At 39.6% G+C, this 21,650-nt stretch overlaps 1 protein-coding gene across 2 annotated transcripts; it reads left to right on the top strand.

Moving 5' to 3' along the window:
• The first annotated feature begins 13,385 nt into the window (after positions 1 to 13,385).
• LOC147449082 (bark storage protein A-like) lies at positions 13,386 to 21,411 on the top strand. Of its 2 annotated transcripts, XM_086521648.1 has the most exons (6): positions 13,397 to 13,776; positions 15,876 to 15,943; positions 16,552 to 16,707; positions 17,855 to 18,097; positions 20,863 to 21,042; positions 21,193 to 21,411. In XM_086521648.1, exons 1-6 carry the CDS (start codon positions 13,545 to 13,547, stop codon positions 21,343 to 21,345), a joined length of 1,032 nt encoding a protein of 343 aa, XP_086377774.1. In that variant the 5' UTR covers positions 13,397 to 13,544; the 3' UTR covers positions 21,346 to 21,411. The 2 variants fall into 2 exon arrangements, with proteins under 2 accessions (XP_086377775.1, XP_086377774.1); XM_086521649.1 differs by lacking the exon at positions 20,863 to 21,042 and having other exon boundaries at positions 13,386 to 13,776.
• Positions 21,412 to 21,650: the final 239 nt, after the last annotated feature.

The raw sequence follows: 21,650 nt of genomic DNA, 5'->3' as shown, positions 1-21,650 counted from the left end.
GCTTCAGATTCTGCAGAAATTTTGGCAGAGTCTCCTTTGTAAAATGGCTATGGTGTACTAAAAACAGACCAAAAAACAGCTCAAAAAACACTGTCTCTCTGACACTGTAAGCTACGGGTAAACCTGTCCTGCACCTGTACTGTCTCTCACTGTCCTGTCACTGTCCTATAAGCATAGACAACGACAATGCCTCAACGGCAGTAAAGCAAAGATGCAATCCCAACTATCTAACTCACAGTCAATACATCCTAGCTGCCTATCTAAGGGTGCTCGAGGGATCGCTCCAAGACCTGTATCACCGAAAGGATCTCAACATTCGAGAATCCCCCAGCTCAATAAAACCTCACTCGACCCTCAACAAAGGCTGCAGTAAATCTGACAGTACATAGACTTCCCACAAAGTCATACATCCACAAATTTCCCACTATATGCTGTAACCGCTGTGGCGGTTGTTTGCTGCGTGACTCACAGCCAACAAACCCTCAACAGACATACATCATCTCTGACAATACATCCCATGTGGAAGTACCTGCAATGTCAGGATGAAATCTGGAATATCAAGCAGCAAACACAAGCTACCTGATGAACTAGTGGATGTCGCCTACAGTCTGTGTGTAGATGCGCTCGTGTCGTATGTGACACGCCTCCAAGAACTGTGAGCCGTCCTTCGATGTGTAGACAGCCACAAATCAACACTCTGGGAGTGTCGATATCCTCAGCACCTGCAGTCGTAGGCCGAAAACCCCAAATTTGCAGAGTCGGATCTGCACCCGTCGAGACCACGTAGTCGAAAATGGCCTGCGCAGACCTTTGTCGAAGCCGAACGGTGGCCGAGATGACCTCAGAATGAAATTTTGACAACACCAAGCCCTTGGAGCTCACCTACGAGATTTGGGGCCGTGTCTTCGCCTGTCAAATTTCACTCCAATCTTAGTTGGTGACTCTAGCCTCCTGCAGTGCTGCCCCGAGCCTCGATCTGAGCTCTGATACCAGTTGAAGGAGTACGAGCGGAAGTGCGACGCGAGAGAGAGTGCGAGAAGAAGAGCACGACGATATGGTGAACTCGCTCTACTGTAATGTGTAGAGCATAGTGAGTTCTTATTAGGTTTTTACAAAAGAATATGTGTACATACCTGGCAGCCCACCCACTTACCTGGGCGACCACATTGGGCTTTATACCCCAACAGTCCCCCTCTAGATTCTCTACACTCCCTCACTCAAAAGGAGGTGGACGATTTGTTGAAAAATACAAAGTCGCCAACTTTTAAGGGAGAGGAAAGATAGCGCAGTAAGGATGCGGTGAATATCTTTCTCAGTAAGAGGAAAGGAATTCAAGATCTACGGCGTACTTTGGATGTAGTCACTACATTGCAGACAAGTATGACATTAGAAGGCAAGGCCTATAAATGGTGGATGCCTCTCAAGGAGAATAACATCATATCACAAACTTGGGCAACCTTTGAGGTTGTATTTAGAACGAAATTTTTGTCCATGAATGAAGTGGATAGAAATTGATCGGCTTGGGTTAAGTGTTCCATGCGACAACATAAATCATTGTTGGAATATATCTGGTACTATTGGGATTTTATCCTCAAGTTGTTGGAAGGATTACATACCTTTAACAGCAATTGAGTGGGTTTGACACCAGAGCTTAAGAAGCATGTCAAGACTCAGGATCCCAAAACACTGGAGGAGGCCATAATGCAAGCTCACATACATGATGATCGTGATGATAAGACACCACACAGTGCTCACGTGCCTGACAATACACATGGTAATACACGTACACATCATGGGCACAATAAAAGGAAGTTTATAGTAGCCAATTCAGAGGCGGCAAGAAGCCCAAGGGGTCTAGAGTTCCTCTCTCTACAGAAGAGTTTGAGAAGTCAAAAAAAGAAAAGTTATGCTTTCAATGTTTAGGAAGCGGCCATGGCAAAAAGGATTATCCCAAGGGGAAATTTGCTGCCCAGGGCAAGGAGAAAGTAGTGCACATGGTGCAATTGTTCCTCTTGAGTCTTCCTCACGTTTCTCCAATAATGAGGAAGTAACACACATCGAGGTGGTGCATGAATGCTATATAACAACTTCCATTCGGCAAAAGATCTTTGGTCCACATGAGCTAGTGCGTATGCACGGATCTATTCAAGGACACAAGGTGCGTATCTTGGTAGATGACGATGCTACACACAATTTCATTAACTATGGGTTAGTGAAACGACTCAAGTTGCCCCAAACTCAGAGTTCTCACCGTTACAAGGTAGTGATGATGAACGACTATGATGCCGAGGTGTGGGACATTCAAGTGAGAGATGTACCATTGGAAATTCAAGGGCATACCACATCCTTGGATTTACAGGTTATGAACATGGAGCGTGTAGATGTAACATTAAATGGCCTAGTAACTTGTGTGTAGTGGAAAATAGCATGAAATGATAATAACAAGAGTGCTTGGGTGGAGAGAGCAACAAAAGGCATAACACCTAGTTAGATAGCATGAACAATACTTCAAAAGAGAGAGAAATTAAGCTATTGACAATAGTTGAGGACCGGATTTACATGGAGCCGGTCCCCCCCCAAAAGGATTCGTATTATGGTTTGTCCCATCAAGAGAGACATTTTACAATACAATTCTTTGTGTTCCTTTAATAACTAGCTAGTGCAATGAAGATGGAAACTTCAAGCACTAAGCAAAACACTTATAAAACACAACATCAATTCCCTCACGGTCTCAGACCCAAGACCTCACACACCTTCGAAAATGGTGAGAGGTAGCAGGGTATGAGAGTAGATTGAGAGGAAGAAGGAGTAGTCTTATGAGAAAGATGTACATCTCCTCACATAATAACTCATATTAGCATAGCATAGCTTAGTAATTAGTATGGTATAGGAGATGAGCATGCATTGAAGCTTGGATCTTGGTTGGATTTGCATCACAAAGCCAAGAGTTGTTGGTGTAGGCCTCCCTTCTCACAAGCTTGGAGTAGGTGATAAGCTTTCCATTAAAGCTCGAGAAGGAGAGAGAGAGTCTTCTTGCTTCACACCTGAGCTTGTGTGTGAGTGTGTGAGATAATGCCTTTGAAAATTTAGCCCCCTCTCTCTCTTGGTTGACCCTCTTGCTATTTGCTCATGCTACCACCCCATTGGACCTCTCCAAGCTTAGCCAATAGGATTTAAGGAGCATAAGTGATAGCCTTCTGACGTGTGTCCCCCTTTCCCCTTTTGTGAGAGCTTTAGGTAATTAATTAATGCAACTAAACTCTCATTGGACCCCTTTGTCTCCTGGCCAATAGGAATCAGGCAAGCCATTGGGCTGTTGAATGCTCATTGGAACCCTTGGGAGACTGTCCAATAGTCTTCTAGAGAGCTTGTTCTTATTGGTTCTTTTATTAAGTGTTTTTAAATTGATTAAACTAGATTTACTCTAGCTTAATTCCTAGTGGTCCACCTCCATGGCCATCCAATAGGATTTGAGTACACCTTGTGGGCATCTGGGCTAGGGAGCTGACATGTGTTCCTCATTCCGTTTGTGAAAAGGAGGCTTGTGAGTGTGTATGTGAGTGTGTGTGTTTCTCTCTCATCCCCTACTTGCAAGGCTCACCCCCTCCTTTGTAGGATCCATGAAGACTTTTGTATACACACACAAAGCATCCAATTTTCCTAAGGTTAACCATTGGACACAACCTTTGATTTTTGGAACCTTAACATTTTGGAAGTCTTAATGGGCTGAACCTTAAGGTCTTTAAAGACCATTGTTGCACCTTGCTCTTTTGCAGATGGCCCTCCCTTTGGATCCCTATTTTCCCTCCTTTGGATCCCTACTGTGGCCGGTCTACCAGCTTAACCAATATTCTAGTTTTTTCTCCCCTGGCACTTCCCCATATTAAATGACCAGTTTAACATGAGAGAATCATTTAGGAGAATTAGATATTGGTTATTATGACATTACCTCTCTCTTGAAATCATAGTCGTCCTCGACTATGGGGTAGATAAGATAAAACATATTTATTAGTCCTTTTTCTAGTGGGTAGAGGATCCCTATGTTACCCTACGACATCGTTCCAGAATGGATGAATAAACCATTTGGTGCTTGAGAGCCTAAGCTGCCGCAAGCATGTCTACACATTAGTCCTAGTAGAATGACAAGCTCTACTTGGTGTTTGGGAGATGTCATCTCCGCAAACTTGATATAAGCATGCATACTACTTCATTTTTGTGCACAATAAAGAAAAAGAGAATCTTATAAGACAAAAACTTTGTTCATTTTAAACATTTGTACATTTGATTACTCTAGGGAAGCATTGTAAGCATTGACAAGGTTTAGGTTATCCTTTAATTGTATGCCTTAGGATAATTCTTAAACTTAATAAGACATTGTCGAATAGTCTTACCGCCTCTTAATACCTTGTCTTCATGTCAGAGAATGGACTCGAGCTGCAGCGCCTCTTCTTGGTCCTCGATCTTCGGTGGGTCTTCAATAGTTGGTTCTTGAGGTGGCTCTCCTTTGTAAGGCTTTAGTAGGCTCACATGAAAAGCATTGTGTATGAGCCAATGGCTGGGCAACTTGAGTTGATAGGCCATCTCATTGATTGGCCTAAGAATCTGGAAGGGACCATAGTACCTTTTTGCTAACTTAGCATAGTACTTTTGGTGTCCCGTAGGATTCTTGCCCATTGTGTGCCTTAATCGAGCCTTGGGAAATTTAAGTAAGAGCCAATCATTTTCTTTTAAGGCTTGGGCTCTTTTGTGCTTATCAGCAACAACCTTTTGCCTTTGCTGTGAGATAGAGATAGCATCCTTAATCTTTTGGAAAGATTCTTGTAGGTTTCGGCTATACTCATTTGCAGCGAAGATCTTCCCGTGTACCTTAAGTAACAAGGGACTTTTTGATCTTCACTCAATTACCTCGAAAGGTGCTTTTCTTGTGGAAGTATGTACAGTATGATTGTAGGCATACTCCACTAAGGGTAAGTACTTCTCCCATTGGGACCTTTGATCTACTTCCGTTACATAGGCTTTTAGTAGATCAAGAATTGTTAGGTTAGCTATTTCACTTTGGCCATCCGTTTGCGGGTGATAGGCCGAAGAGAAGTTTAGCCTTGTCCCTAAATTCTCAAAGAGACCCTTCCAGAAATTACTGGTCATTCTAGGATCTCTATCCAACACCATGGACATTGGCAAGCCATGGTACTTGAAGATTTGTGAAGTGAAGAGGGTTGCCATTTGATGGGCTTTGATAGTCTTTTTGACAGGTATAAAATGAGTTTGTTTACTAAACCTATCTACTATCGTCCATATTCCCGTATTCCCATGGAAAGACTTAGGCAATCCATGGATATGCTCTCCCATGGTGAATTAGGGATTGGCAAAGGTTGAAGTAATCCAGGTTGCTTCCCTCTATCAAACTTCGTCTTTTGGCATACCACACATTTAGAAACATACTCTGTATGTTTGCTTTCTTGGTAGGCCAATAGAAATATGTTTCAATCCCTTTTAGGGTAGACTAAATCCCTCTATGCCTCGCATAAGGAGGAGCATGAGATTCATACATTACTTTCTCACGTAGTGAGTTAGTAACGCATAGTCTATTGCCATAGAGAAGATAACCATCTAGTAAAGTAAATGGTTCCTCTTTCTTCCCTAGTGCAAGGGCTGAAGTCACATCTCTAAAATTGGGATCAATAGCATACTCATCTATCATAGAAGATAGATCATTGTGAGTTGCTATAAGAACCACATTAACTCTCGGCCGTCTTGAGAGTGCATTGACTACTCAATTATGCTTGCCAGCAATGTGAGCAATATGAAAATGAAATTGCGAAAGAAAATTTGCCCACCCCATTTTTTTGTTGGAGAGCTTGGTCTGTGTCATGAAGTACTTAATACTTTGGTGATCCGTCCGTAGAATGAAAGGAGTCCCCAATAAATAGTGCTTCTAGGAGTCTAAGGCATGTAGAACTACGAGGAGTTCCTTTTCATATATGCCTAGAGCTTGCTAAACAGGGTCAAGCCTTCGACTTTCATAGGCTATGGCGTGCCCTTCTTGGAGCAAAACAGCTCCAAGGCAATCACCACAAGTGTCACATTGGACCTCAGATGGCTTTGAGAGATCGGGCAGTGTAAGCACATGTTGAGAGATAAGCTTTTCTTTAAGATTTTCAAAGCATTGTTCTCCTTGGCAGACCATGTATACCTAACATTTTTCCTCTGCTAGGTCATGTAATGGTCCTGCAATTTGTGAGAACTTTTCTATGAAGCATCTATAGTATGCACACATACCTATAAAGCTTCTATAGTATGAAGCATCTATAGTATGCACACATACCTATAAAGCTTCTTAGTTCATGAAGATTCCTTGGTTTAGGTCATCCTTTTATTACCTCTAACTTTGATGGATCCATTTGGATGCCATCTTGAGAGATAAGGTGACCTAAATATTGAATCTCTTGTAGGAAAAACTCACTTTTCTTTCGATTAACATAAAGTTTATTCTCTCTTAAGACTTGAAATATTACCTGGAGGTGTTGCTTGTGTTCATATAGTGAATTAGAGTAGATGATGATATCATCAAAGAACACTCCAGTAAAGGTTTGAATAGCTTCTCCATCAAGCGGTTGAATGTGGCTGGTGCATTGGTCAAGCCAAAAGGCATGACAATATATTTGTAAAGACCAAACATAGTGCGAATGCGGTCTTTACAATGTCTTGATAAACTATCCTTATTTGATGATAGCCACTTTTTAGGTCAATCCTACTGAAGTACGTGGACCCTTGTAGCTTATTAAATAAGTCTTCTACCTGTGGAATGGAAAACCTATTCTTGATAGTGATCCTATTTAGTGCTCTATAGTCGACACACATACGATATGTGCCGTCTTTCTTTTGCACTAATAGCACAGGTGAGCAAAATGAAGATGAGCTAGGCCTAACCATGCCCTTCTCAACTAACTCATGCACTTGCCGCATAATCTCCTCTTGTTGAGCTTGAGAAACTCTATAAGGAGGTTTATTAGGTGGTGAACTTCCTGGAAGAAGTTCAATTGCATGGTCGTCATTGTCTCGTTTAGGGTGTAGCTCACAAGGGATATCATCAATAAAGACATCTCGAAACCCCTTGAGAAAATTGGATAACTCTAATTCCTTGTGATTGTTTATATTTTCTTTTGCTAAAGCATTAGGTTCATTTTGAGAATCTTTAACAAAAATCATATACACGAAAATAGAGCTCTTTATTGACTTATTGAAAGCTTGCATATGTACAATGGGTATGGTGTTGCCCATTCGCTTAGCATCCTATGTACACATCTTTTTCCCTGAACCTAAAGTAGATTTTCCTTTCAGGGAATTTAACATTGGCAGCCATGCGATCAAACCATGGTGCCCCTAGGATTACATCCTCGTGCTTGAGAGGAGAGATAAAGAAGTCCTCTTTGTCCACATAGCTTTGGACATGGAGCCTCAATTTCCCGATTAAGGGAGTGACATAGGTAGGGATTTGGGTGGGGAAGAGAGATCAGAAAGAGACCTCGTCTCATATAGTCTCTGCTAGTACAATCTTGTTGCTTTCTATCATCGTCCCAAATCCCACAACTCCTTTCTACCGTTGTCCTAACTCCTCGCCTCTTGCAAGAGGTGGTCTGGTGCAAGTTGTGGTAACCTACCCAAGCTGCCGTCTCAAGTGCTCTCTATACACTCTATACTTAGAGGCCATAATTGTACATGCATCATCGAGTGAAGCTAGAGAGAGAGAGAGAGAGAGAGAGAGAGAGAGAGAGAGAGAGAGAGAGAGAGAGAGAGAGAGAGAGAGAGAGAGAGAGAGAGAGAGAGAGAGAATGGGGTGGGACTCTGGAGAGAGTTGTTGATGCTTGTGCTGAGTTGGAGCTTGACATCCCAAACTACTTTTTATACTTTGACAGGTCTGTTTGACGTTTTTCCCTTAATTTTATCCTTCAAGTCGTAGCTTGCAAAATGTGTAAAGGGACCCTCTTTGCTATTAAAGAGTAAATGTAGATTATAGCATCCTAACGTGGCAACCTTAGGATGGTTTTTGTGACTTGTGCACACAACTCCAAGTCTTTATATGGTGTTTTTTGATGCACAACTTCTCGAGAGAGTGGTTTTTCAAAAGATGGGAGAATCTTGAATGATCCCATTGAATGGTGAGTGAAATCAATGACTTTTTGGATGTTTTCTCTCCACCTTGCTATGAGTCCTTGTTTTCTCCCCTTTATCCGTGGGTGCAATTGAGCTCTAATGAATGTATTCCAAATAATAAGCATGTCTTTAGTTCCACTCCTTTGGTATGATGTCACCTTGCGGAGCACAATAAGATCTAGAGCATGGTTCTTCCATCTCCAATAGAAGCGCTTGAAAGTCGGGTTTAGGAAGAGGAAAATAGGCTCTAAATCGAGATCTATGATGGAGATTTCATGGTAGAGTAATCTTTGATATAAAAGTATTCTTGGGCCACACCCCCTGTCCCCCCTCTAATCCTGAGACTTGAACCCACTACCTAGACTTCCCCACTCACATTCCTTAACCATGTCACCCCGTGCATTTTTGTGAAGTAAAAATGTTCCCATGATTGTTTTTACGTGCAAAACATTGTGGAAAAAAAGTAATCTCTACTGTTTGAGTTTACTTTGGTACAAGATATACGATGCACAAGTGTTATGTGTTATCGATGCCCACTTTAAAAAGAGACGGTCCATCCCACCACCTTATGCTCATGGTAATTAGAGTTGAGAAGGGAGGGGGGTCCCTGAGGAAGCACATGCACTACAGCACATCTCTCAACGATGATGGGGATAATGCATTTAGGTGACTCACCTTAGGAGGGTTGCCTTGTGTAGGAATGGCATGGGGTGAAGCACCTCATGACCACCCCACATTTTGGTTTACCTCACCTCTCGTAGCCTCAAAATCCGCATGTTTTCCTTGTTGCTATTCGTTTGTTGTCTTCCACAAATGTCGCTTAGAGTCGAGTTGCACCATGTGCAAGCAAGGGGACTAGGAGGAGGATGCCAACATGTCGTACCCACAAGCAAATTGGGAGTGAAAAGAGAGAATCATACTCTAGTGGAGGCATTCTATTGGACGAAATTCTTCATGAAATAAGGAGAGAGAGAGGCTTTGGCAAAACAAGGTGAAGAGGCATGAAGGCTTCCTAAGTTAAAGGGGGACAAAGGAGAGTAAGTTTAAATAAGTGCCTACAATCATATGAAATCTATGTTGTGTTTTAATATAAAATTGTATCATCTATTTTTAAAAAGTGGCTCCTAGTGACTCGCTTAGAATAAAATACATTAATTGAGAGATGCTTTCAAGATTCCCTCTACCCTCATCGCCTAGCCCTCACCTCCTGGTCTTGTCGCCAAAAACTTCTTTTGTCCGTGTGTTGCCCTTCCCTACCTCTCAACGCATCCTTGTGAGCCTGTAAATCTGCCTTTCCTTTGAGCTTGCACCTAAGCTTCCCGCACCATTCATGGACTTGCACCTACAACAGAGCAGTCCTCCCACATCATGCCCACTATGCCTATGTCGAGGAAGGATGCAAGAGCTGCGTGCGCGCGCGCACACGCACACACACACACACATATTATATTCGCATATGCCTTATGAAGCATCCCTACCTCTGCTCTGTGGCAGAGAGAGAGAGAGAGAGAGAGAGAGAGAGAGAGAGAGAGAGAGAGAGGTCCTTAATTGGGAGGCAGGGTCTCCATGTGGCCTACCTCCCCCTTCTCAATCCTCCACCTCTAAGTCTCCTGAGGCATTTTCTCATCATCTCCACTAATGGGCCATGTTTTGATTTTCTTCTAGTCAGTACTCCCTACTTGCCAAATGGCTTATGTATTACGAAGGGCCCCACTTAAATAATAAGATAAATGGTGCATATTGCACCTTAGCATTCTGAAACAAAATAAAATAAAAAGGAAGTAAAATAAAAAGATACATTAAAAATTAAGGAAAAAAAACATTTTCATGCTTTCGTATCATAAAAAAAGATAGATTTAATAAGCATAGAAAATGATAAAACAATTCAGTGTGGTGATTTTTTTAAATCCTTAAATAAGAGGATCGTTTATCAATACCTCACACAGTGTTTGGGAAAATCTTTTTGCCTAAGTGGCAAGTTTCTTGCTTATAGAGATGCAAACTAGAAATACTATAAAAAAAATTCAAATTTGCAAGATGTTTGAACTATTTTCTAGTATATTTTATCAGTTACCACCCTTTGCAACTGTCTAATCTTGATTTTCAATAGGATCAAACTCCTATGGACATGTTTGTTTAATCTTATGATCTTTGAAGTCTTTATCAAGCATGCAAGAAAAGTAAATGCACATGTGGAGGATAGCTTTCTATTCAAAAGTTTTAGCTTTCTGTTCATAAGACTTTTGAGACCCTTAAGGGACACTCGTCTTCAAAAGAAATTTAAATGATCTTCATTGGCTTTCTAAAAAAACGCCTTAGTGTTGTGCTGTGTTAAGGAGACTTTCATTGTTTTCTGTGCATGATGGAGACTTACCTTTCATTTCATATCGTGACATGTCTTTACTTTTCTTGCATTCAATTGTTTTAGAATGCCAAAGTGAAGCTTCACCTTGCATATTTTTGGTAGAAGACTTTTGAGACCCTTAAGGGACACTCGTCTTCAAAAGAAATTTAAATGATCTTCATTGGCTTTCTAAAAAAACGCCTTAGTGTTGTGCTGTGTTAGGGAGACTTTCATTGTTTTCTGTGCATGATGGAGACTTACCTTTCATTTCATATCGTGACATGTCTTTACTTTTCTTGCATTCATTTGTTTTAGAATGCCAAAGTGAAGCTTCACCTTGCATATTTTTGGTAGAGAAAACGTGCAAATCTCTCACCATCAAAAGTTTCACTATCACATTAGATGTAATGTACCCTTTGTTTGCACTTTAGTATTTTCATTACCATTTGATTACATACAATATGATTTTTTTTTCATTTTAGTGTTTTTAAAAGGTGTCTCTATATTGGTGTTGATGTGAGGCATTAAAAATGTATAAAAAAGATCCTCTCCCTCTCTCTAACTGATGAAAATAAGGGTAAACTTGAAATTCCTTTGATTTATGGGTCAAAATTTGAAGCTTTTGCCGGTAATAACACTAAAACTTGTGTAAATTTCTCAATTTTTTAAAAATCAAGCTCAAAATATACTGAGATTTTACGAATTTAGGCGATTAAAATACATTGGACCCCGATTTTTTTTCAATACTACCTCTCCCGCCCCTCACCCCCCCCTCCTCTCTCTCTCTCTCTCGCACACACACACATACATGCACACACACCAATGTTCGATTTTTTTAAAATAAAAATAGAGTAAAATTATAAAAAAATACCGATTAATTTGTAAAATTTCTTCTTTGAATCTACCCAAAGGAAATTTTGTATGTTTTTCAAAATGATTTTTCTCGAACTTTGATGTTACACACACACACACACACACACAGACAATTTATTACAACTAAAAATATTGCCTTCTTGAGGCCACCGTAAAAACTTTACCTTGTTTTTCTTGCATTCTATTGTTTTAGAATGCTAAAGTGACGCTTCACCTTGCATAATTCTAATAAATTCGATACACACACATGTATTAATTAGTTCTTTTTATTTCCCTTTTCATTTCACAACTTCACATGGTTTTACATTTCTTGTATTCTATAGCCTGATTCCAGTCAGTGTTAACGTTCAAGAAAGTCTCTTTTATTAAGCGGCTACTAGTTGAGTTTCCTCCTTACAAAGAAGAAGATCGAAAATACTAGCAATTTTTTTGAGATTTGTAGAATTTTTGGACGACTTTATCACATATTTCATCAGTTTTTCTTCCGTTTACCATGGTTTGCACCTAGCTAGTCTCGATTTTCAATCGGCTCAAGACTAAGCTGAGGCAATCCTATCCCAAACTCTGATACCAGTTTAATTCAACCTAACAATTTTATCACTTTTTTAATTGTTTTTGAAAGTCGTCGTGACTCTTTCACTTGTTCTTTGGGTACTAAGGCCTTTACCAGGACAAACAAGTGAAAGGGTCACGACGTCTTTCAAAAACAATAAGAAAGTGATAAAATTGTTAGGTTGAATAAAACTGGTATCAGTATTTGGGAAAGGATAACCTCAGCTTAGTCTTGAGCCGATTGAAAATCGAGACTGGCTAGCTGCAAACCATGGTAAATGAAAAAAAAATCGATGAAATATGTGAGAAAGTCGTCCAAAAATTCTGCAAATCTTAAAATTTATGCTAGTATTTCTGGTTTTCTTTTTTGTGAGGAGGAAACTCGATCAGCAGCCACTTAATAAAAGAAACTTTCTCGAACGTTAACATTGATTAGAATGAAGCTATAAAATGCAAGAAATGTAAAGCCATGTGAAGTTATGAAATGAAATGTGAAATAAAAAGAACTATTTAATATATGTGTACTTGTGTGTGCATAGAATCTATTAGAATTATACAAAGTGAAGCTTTACTTTAGCATTCTAAAACAATAGAATGCAATATATATATATATATATATATATATATATATATATATATGTGTGTGTGTGTGTGTGTGTGTGTGTGTGTGTGTGAGTGTGTAAAATTTATTAAAATTATGTAACGTGAAGCTTCACTTTAGCATTTTAAAACAATAGAATTCAAGAAAAATAAAGACATGTCACGATGTGAAATGAAAGGTAAATCTCCATCATGCACTATCAGTGAAAATCTCCCTAACTCAACACAACACTAAGGGTTTCTTTTATAAAGCCAAAAAGTAGCTTAATACCACGACATTTAAAGATGCTATTGGAATGATAGCAAGGTCTCTACAAACATAGACAAAAACACGCATTTAACTTTTGTTGAAAATATTCTTCTTGCCAATCCCCTTCCTCACACTGGTGCGACCCATCTCTTAGAGATGAGGGGAAGGTTGCCTTTGCATGAGTGTCCCAGAAACATGTATCTCGGCTTAATAGCGTGCCGTTTTCAATTTCAAAAATGCCGATTTAGGGCAAGGGGGAGAAGGAGAAATTTCACCCCAAAATAGAGAAACATAAGTGTAAAAACCCAAAAAAAAATCCTAATTTTCTAAAATTTACTCTTGACAAAAGCAAATAAATAAATTTTCTATGTTTGAAAAATTAATTATTCCTGAACACTGCTTTGCACAATCTGAACGCAGCCTGAAAGTTCCAAATATGACCACTGTTCCTAACGTAAACCCCTGTCGTTATCGTTGGTGCCCATGCAACCAAAATACATGATAAAGTCAAAGCGAACGACGTATTTCACGTTTATAATAAAAGACTCGTCTCGAGAGTTCGTCATGGCCAGTCTAGGTATCGCTTTCTGTACCAGCTTCAGATTCAACGTATGACACGCTTTGTTTACATGCTTTTCTACACACACAGCGTCGCGACTCACCCATCTACCTGGACGGCAGGCCAGCTAGAGCCTAGCTCTCTCTCTCTCTCACACACACACACACACACACACACACACACACACACACTCAATCGAAAGTGAGGCAGCGATGGCGCTCATGACGGGCGTGCAGGTGCTGATTGTGCTGAGCTTGTATGCAGTGTGTCATTTGAGCTTAGTTGAGGCGATGGCGAGGCGAGAGTTGCTGCAGAAATTGGTGGCACGCGTGAATGCAGAGGGCCCGTATGTGGGCATTGTCGTACCCAACTCCTACGAGATGAGCCCCCTTCTCAACTCCTCCATCTTCACCCCCTACTCTACGTCCCCCATCGATCTCTCCGGTACTCTCTCTCTCTCTCTCTCTCTCTCTCTCGAACACACACACACCTCTTTCGTTGGGAATAACGGGCTGCCCAAAGCCGGAATCGAACCCGGACCTTTATACACTCAGATGGACTCCGCTTAGGCACTGGTCATATGCATCACATTAGGCCTCATGCATGGTCACCAGTGCACCGGTTATCTCTCTCATCACAAGAAGATTTAGAAATTTCTTAATAGGAAAGTCTTTTTCAGTGTTTTTCACGCAATGCATAACATCAGGAGCTTCTTCTCAAAAGGCACCACGTACCTGGTTAAATACGATCCCATCGGGCCGATGGTCCCTTGCCCCCAATCGTACCTAGCTAGGTATGCGGTGCCTCCCTCACAAAAGCTCATGATGTTGAGGTAAGTCACAATGTGGGATTTATTGTGAGAATTTGTCCAAAACTTCTTGTGCATATGTATTATACAAGTCTCGCTTATTTCGGCACAAGTTCACTAGTTACATCTAATGTGTTATTGGTGCCTACGTTGGTCAGTCATTAAAAGCCTCTATATTGTGGGCATCCAAGAGATTACTAATTATACCCCCAACCCCCTCTATTGTATACATATACATATGCATTCTTGTATATGAATAATCCTCTTTGATTAGCTACATGATATGAAACACATTTTGAAAAGTGATTGCCTCGAGCTGGTGCCCCGTGACCACATTTTTACTCTTAAGCTATGTCCGATTTTGCATATACATTGCTTGCTCATATACACACATGCACTCAACAAACTTATGTCGGTCTTGTCAATATTGTGAGACTCATCACAAGAACTAGGAACCAATTATAAGGATGTGTTGACATGTGCATTGCTGATAAGTAAGATGTTCTTTTTGCAACTATGTCTAAATTGGCATAGTTACAAAAAAATTTGCATAGTTTCATACAAGAAAAATAATTGGTATGCATGTGACTGTGCATGTATAAGGAATAATTTTTTCAAAAAATAATTGATAACTATGCATCGAGTGACCACTAGCTCGCTTACAATAGAGATCAACTACATTGAATGTTAGGGGACCTTATGTTTATTCAATAATTGTAATCAAATCTTGTCCAACAAAAACTTGTTGCGACATCCTATGTCGATACTCATGCACTAATAATGAACTTGAACACATGGACAACCATAGCTTTTCTAGCTACTCCTCGCCAAATGCATGTACCTCAAGTCTCACACTCCTCTCACTCTATGGGCTAAATCTTTGCCTCTCTCTACGTGTCACTTTGTGGTTTGAACCATGCAAGAGAAACCTATCAATGGACTACAAGGGTGAGTTCTTAGCCACAATAATCATTGCTACTAATCAATGGTCAATGTCTTTTTTTTGTCATCATTTTACTTGCTATCACAATTATTCTTTTCTTTGTTTTCATCTTTTGGAGAGCTCTCATCCTAGTTTTTTAAGAGTTTGGTAGTGAGATTAATAATCTAAGTTTTCATAATTGTAATAGTAGCTTGGGGGAGTCACTATGTGTAAATCTTTCGTATCACGTGTGTTTCAGGCCGTATTTCAAAAATCTCTTACTTGTAGATTTTCAATAATAAAAACCCACCCTTCTCTTATTCAATATGTTTAAACCTCTTTTGTTTTATACCCTTATGTATATTAAACAAGGATAAAATCTATGGTTTAGAATCCCCTTATGTTGAGCTCACATGCTATATTGAAATATTTATGGGTGATCGCTTAAGGACCAAAAAAACAAAACAAGCTTAAGGAAATTGAAAAAAGGACAATACATGTAGTAGATACAGATTTCAGCAGGAGGTTTATTTCCTTATATAATATATGGTTGACTATACATAAAGACATAGTTTAGAGATAACCACCACCTTTAAATGCACTAGTAGGCCGCCCGCCTTCGACAGCCTCTCTCTCTCTCTCTTTATCGTGTGAAGAGGATTTTGGACTGTAACCTTCATCTTGCAGTTCTCGACACGTGTAAAGAGCACTCTCTTTTCAATTTTGTATACAGACAATTATTTTTGAATTTAACAATATATTTTTTTTCTTTTTCTCATTAAGAAATTTTATTTTCTTTTGTGAATGTTACAGGGAGGAGGTTTTACATTGGAACAATAGAGTCTCACAAGGTCATAATAGTCATGACAGGACTCTCAATGGTATGGAAGTGTAAAGTCAATTCACCCATACTTAATTGAAGTTCTCGGCTATATATAGGTTATATTCATTAAATTTATAAGAAGAGTTTGGTTTCATGATGTATTTGTGTGTATATATATACATATTCATGTCTCTTCATCTTCCCTTTATATGGTCTCAAAGTTCTTTGTGTAACCATATAGTTAATCTGTCTTATATTACACTAGATACATCATATGCATACACATGCGTTTATGTATGTATGTTCCTACACTTGTGTGTACTTTTCTTGATATCTTTCATGTATGTGTTCTTGAAAGTCTGTAATGAGTACGGTGTGTAGCTCGAAGATTTAATCTTCTCGGTGATGCTAAAGTGACACTTTTGTATGTACTGCTGTTTTGACTTTAAATAATCTTCCAAATTGTAGATCTTGGTTTGATTTCGGCTTTTTAAAGTTAACCCCTAACTTCCTAATCTAAAGTGCACAATTCAATTACCTATTGCATCTATATTTCTTACAACTATCTTTTCTATTAGTTGAGAATTCCATAGTTTTGTTCCATTCATTTATTAGCCCCCAATTTTGAGTATGTCTAGTATAATTAAAAAAACATTATATTATCAGTTGAATGCAGGAATAACCACTCAAACATTGCTTGATTATTTTGACATAAGTGGAATTGTCCATTATGGCATTGCTGGTAATACAAATGACAACCTTCATATCGGCGATATTACCATCCCCAAGTATTGGGCACACACAGGTCTATGGAATTGGCAGGTACACTTGATAAGATTTCATTTGATAGATGCAATGTATAAAGCATAATACTACTCGCTCTACTTTCACTTTTCATTACATAGAATCTTTCCAAGATGCTTTAACATCTCCAATGCACTGACGATTTAAAACCATTCCTAATGGGTAGGATTTGACCTCATCACGTTAGGAGAATAAGGCTCAAGCTTAACCACCAGGCTATATGTCTATGTTGCCCTTTGGGGTCCCCTTAAGCATTAAAAAAAAACAATAGGCTTCCCTATCCTAGCCCCCCCCCCCCCCCCCCTTTTCTTTTCCTTTCTTTCTCCACACCCTTCCCTTTTCCTTTCTTCCTTCCCAAACTAATTAATGGGTTTCCTCAAAAACAACGTTTTGGGGACCTATTTAGCTTTGCTACGATGCAATTTTTGTTACTCGATAAAACTTTGGTAGAAATAGTGCTTGGCACAAAAGAACTAAATTTATGGATTCAGATATTCTTTTGTTATGGTACCTTCTTGAGAAGGTGCACTGCTTAAGAAGAGCACGTTAAAGGTGCTCTTCGGTTGTCTAAAACATTGTTAGAAATTAGAATACAGCAAAAAACCTCTACACTAGGGTATGTTTTCATTTATCTTAGTCTTTTTTAAAAATAAAAGTGCTTAGTTGAGCTTGAATTGCATAAAAATCAAAAGGTTACAATCTGCCATGCATACCCTTTGCATAGGGTTCTTCATAAAAAAAAATACATCAACAGGGTCGCGAGAGCTCGATTACATTTACATTCGAAGCTTACATTTTATCCTATAGTCTTAGAATTCTAAATATTCTTTCATCTTCACAAGCAAGACTAATACATGTATTCAAGAACATGGATATTTTTAGTATAGTTCTCACACTTTTTCCTCTAAAAGAATTGAAATAAAGGGTTTCAAGAGATCTTTGTTTGCGCCGAGGAAGGACATCTTGACTGCTACATTGTACACTAGAATGTACAATTCTTAGTGAAAGACCCTCCGCAATTGTTAGCAATTTGTGAAATACGATGCTTACTTTTGAGTAGAAGTTCACACGAAGTTTTAAGGCCTTCCTTTTTTTCATTGGTTGTATTATCACATGCTAATTTTCTAGCTCTTATTAGGCCCTTTTATTTATCTTGTCATTTCAGCGGTATGAAGATGGTCCTGATGATGAGCTCTCCTTAGAGGAAAATGGTGATTTCACGCGAGAGATAGGATACATCCATTTTGGAAATTACAACAATCCTCCAAAGAAGCGTGATAATTACCTTAACAATGTGTGGTTCCAACCTGAAGAAGTTTTTCCGGTAACAGGAACACCGGAGGTGAGGGAGCATCATTTTTGGGTACCAGTTGACAAAACATATTTGAAGATTGCAAAACAAATCAAGGTAAGTCTCTTCTCACTCACACCTTATCTTTATACTCACTCACACCTTATCTTTATATATTATTGGGTTTTTGAGAACTTTAGATAGATATACTTTACAATACTTCAAAACTAGTTGTATGCCATTTCAAGCAATGACTTAACAATCAACTTTAAATTATTTTGTGTGCTAACTTTTATATTTTGTGGTGGTTTCTGTGTGTTTGTTTGTTGTGTGTGTGTGTGTGTGTGTGTGTGTGTGTGTGTGTGTGTGTGTGTGTGAGAGAGAGAGAGAGAGAGAGAGAGAGAGAGAGAGAACTCACAAGAAATTCAAAAACTTAAATATTTATATATTATTTTATGATGAGAGAGAAATAAAAATACATGATCTACAAAGCTATATGTATGTGTTAGTGTCTATGGATAGTAGTTGATGGTACCCCAATGCTTAATTCTTCCTAACTCTCTATACTCGTGGGATGCATGTACCATTCTTCGAGACCTTTCTCACACCCATGCACACGTTTTGGGGGGGGGGGGGGGGAGAGAGAGAGAGAGAGAGAGAGAGAGAGAGAAATTTAGCAATTTGTTAGATGGTAGGTTGAAAGAGGTACACATGGATTGAGCTTGTGCAACATCGATTACTTCCAAATCTCTCTCTCTCTCTCTCTCTCTCTCTCTCTCTCTCTCTCACACACACACACACACACACACACACACACACACACACACACACACACACACACACACACACACACGCACGCATGTGCACACACAGATGTAGTAATAGTTCTCTAAAAGAAGTGACATAGGCATAGTGAGATGTCAAAGCAAAGCTCTTGGTGTATTACAAGATGGACAATCTTTTTTTTTTCCCATTGAATTCACCATAGGAAAAATGTACATAGAGGCAGCAAGCTCATGTCAAGCCTTGAGGGATATCATACTACAACAAAAAGCTACCAAGCCTCACCAAGAGGCTAGAACCTACTATAATTCTTGCTAGCCTATATCTAGTAGGATGACGTCTATGGCCAATGGACTGCTTGCTTTTGCCAATGGATAAAATCAATTTCCTGCTTTCCTGCATGATCTCAGTGAAGCTAGCAAAGGACAGATCAATCTCAAAGATTCGATAGTTCTTGGCCTTCTAGATTTGCTTACAGTAGAAATAGTTTTTTTTTTTGCAAAACTCACAATTTGTGAGTGAATTCTATTAAGCACAACATAAAATCACTAAACAACTCAAGCTCAGGCCGAGCCTTGAGGTACTGAAGATTACATATGTCTACCGCCTCTCATTGAGGCTTATCATCACGGGCTTAACAAAGTAGGTGCCTTATAGTTCTAGGCTTTACTTATTGCAGGTTGGCAACATGGCATGGGTAGCCCTATGCTAGTCTTGCGAGTCTTGCTTGCGTCCGAGCGTATAGATCACCACTCTGCTTTCTTGTATAATCTCTGAGAAGCTTGCCACATCAAGATCTCCTTCAAACACATAGCGGCTTCTCACCTGCCATACATGATGAAAGAAGAAGTACCTGACAGTTTGAGTGCAGATGAGAAGAGTAGTACTTTCCAACTTTTGCCACCAAAGGAATAGATCAATCTTGAAGAATCTAATCTACCATGTCCTTTCGACCCACTTGCAGGCCTTTGATCGCATGGCATTCCATGAAAAGGTGGTCCAAATCCTAACTAGGTAACTTGCATTGATCTAATCCAATTCCTCTCTCCTGGATCTTTACGCCCATTGGTAGAGCCCCCCACATCACCTTTCGTAAAAGTATCTTCATAAATTGTGACCACTTTGGTTTCCAAACGTTCTCCATGACTTCCTCCCATCGTTCTTTTAACCATTGTCTCTTCCATATTTTTGTTGAGGGGGCTAGACCAATTATTCTCATGTATAATTGCATGATATATGGCCTTTAGAATGGGGTTTCCAAAGAAGACTATTTCTTGGCCATCTCTAGGCATTCCACTCAAACTCGGATTACGATTGGCATTACAACATTGTCTAGCTCTTTTATAAAGTAGCAATAGCTTAAAGTAGCAATATGGGATGGATATAGGAAACATATGCCTTTCTACTTGAAATGGTATAGAGATAAGCAAGGCATTGTTTTTGCATTGCTTATCAAATTCATAGTTCCTTACTTGTTGACGATCTTAGAATGGAAGAAATAGCGAAAAGACAAAGAGTAAGTTGAATCATAGTATTTTTAACATGGAGCCAATAGGAGCTAGCTTGATTGGTTGAGCATTTGAGCGCCATGACATGGGTCATGGTTTCGATTGCAGGCGAGTGATGCCGAACACACACCTTTGTATCTGATTGGGCGGGAATGCCTAAACTACCAAAAAAAAGTTGTCAACATGGAAGGAAGATTAAAGTCCCTACAAACACATTCTAACAAATTCCTTCTTATAGAGGATTTGGAAGGAACATTGAGGCGTGTGCGTATAAATTACCCAAAGATAGAGAAACCTAAAATATATTTCTAACATGGTCTTGTGGGTCATTTTAGGTCTCTTAGCATTTTGTAAACACCCCCCCCCCCCCCCCCCCCCCCCCCCAAAAAAAAAAAAAAAACCAATTTTTTAAATAAAAAATCTCTCTCTCTCTCTCTCTCTCTCTCTCTCTCTCTCTCTCTCCATCCAGCTAGATCTTTAAGGTCTCTTGGGATAGTTTCCTACGACGTTAAAACTCTCTTCTTCTTCTTCTCTCTCTCTCTCTCTGTCTCTCTCTCTCTCTATCTAACATCTTTCCTCTTCACCTTGCAGGACATAGAGCTTGTATCATGTGTGAATGCTTCTTTTTGCCTACAAACACCTCCCAAAGTAGTGATAGTGGAGAGAGGTGTTTCTTCTAACATTTTTCTAGACAATGCTGCATATAGAGGATTTCTTCGCAAGAAATTCAATATTTCACCTATAGACATGGAGTCGGCAAGTGTTGCTTTGGTACATAACACACTTCCCTATGCAAAATTAAAATTAAGTTGGCTACATGGAGCTTAATTGGATTAGATCATGTACCTCCAATGCACATAGAGTATGCTATGTGTCTTCATAATGCCATCGTTCATGAAGCATGCCATTCTTTTTTTACAGGTTTCCCTTACAAACAATGTACCATTCATTGCCATCCGTGCTCTCTCCGATCTTGCAGGCGGATCTTCAAACGAAAATGAAGCATCAATATTTGCTTCATTGGCAGCCACAAATGCAGTCATTGTAATGACAAACTTCATAAAAAATATTTAAGAAAATATGGGTGTATATTAGAAAGGATGAATGTTTGATTTATTTGAAATTTTATTGTTCAGGAAATATCTTCCATGTTCCATGCAAAGTTTATGTTTAAGATACTTTTTTTGGGTTGGGTTTTGTGGTTGGTGGGGGGGGGGGGGGGGGGGGGGGGGGGGGGGGGGGGGGGGGGGGGAGAAACTTATTAAGCAAAATGCACTTGTTAAGTAATGCTTGTGAATAAACTAGTCTCCTTAACTCTAATGGAATAGGGTTTCCAAAATGTTGGGTTTTGTGGGGGGCGGGGGGGGGGGGGGGGGGGG

Source organism: Adiantum capillus-veneris, chromosome 10, assembly GCF_014529385.1.
Source record: "Adiantum capillus-veneris isolate H3 chromosome 10, ASM1452938v2, whole genome shotgun sequence".
NCBI lineage: Eukaryota > Viridiplantae > Streptophyta > Polypodiopsida > Polypodiales > Pteridaceae > Adiantum > Adiantum capillus-veneris.
The sequence above is the reverse complement of the archived record's forward strand: the minus strand, read 5'-3'. Positions and strand labels throughout refer to the sequence as shown.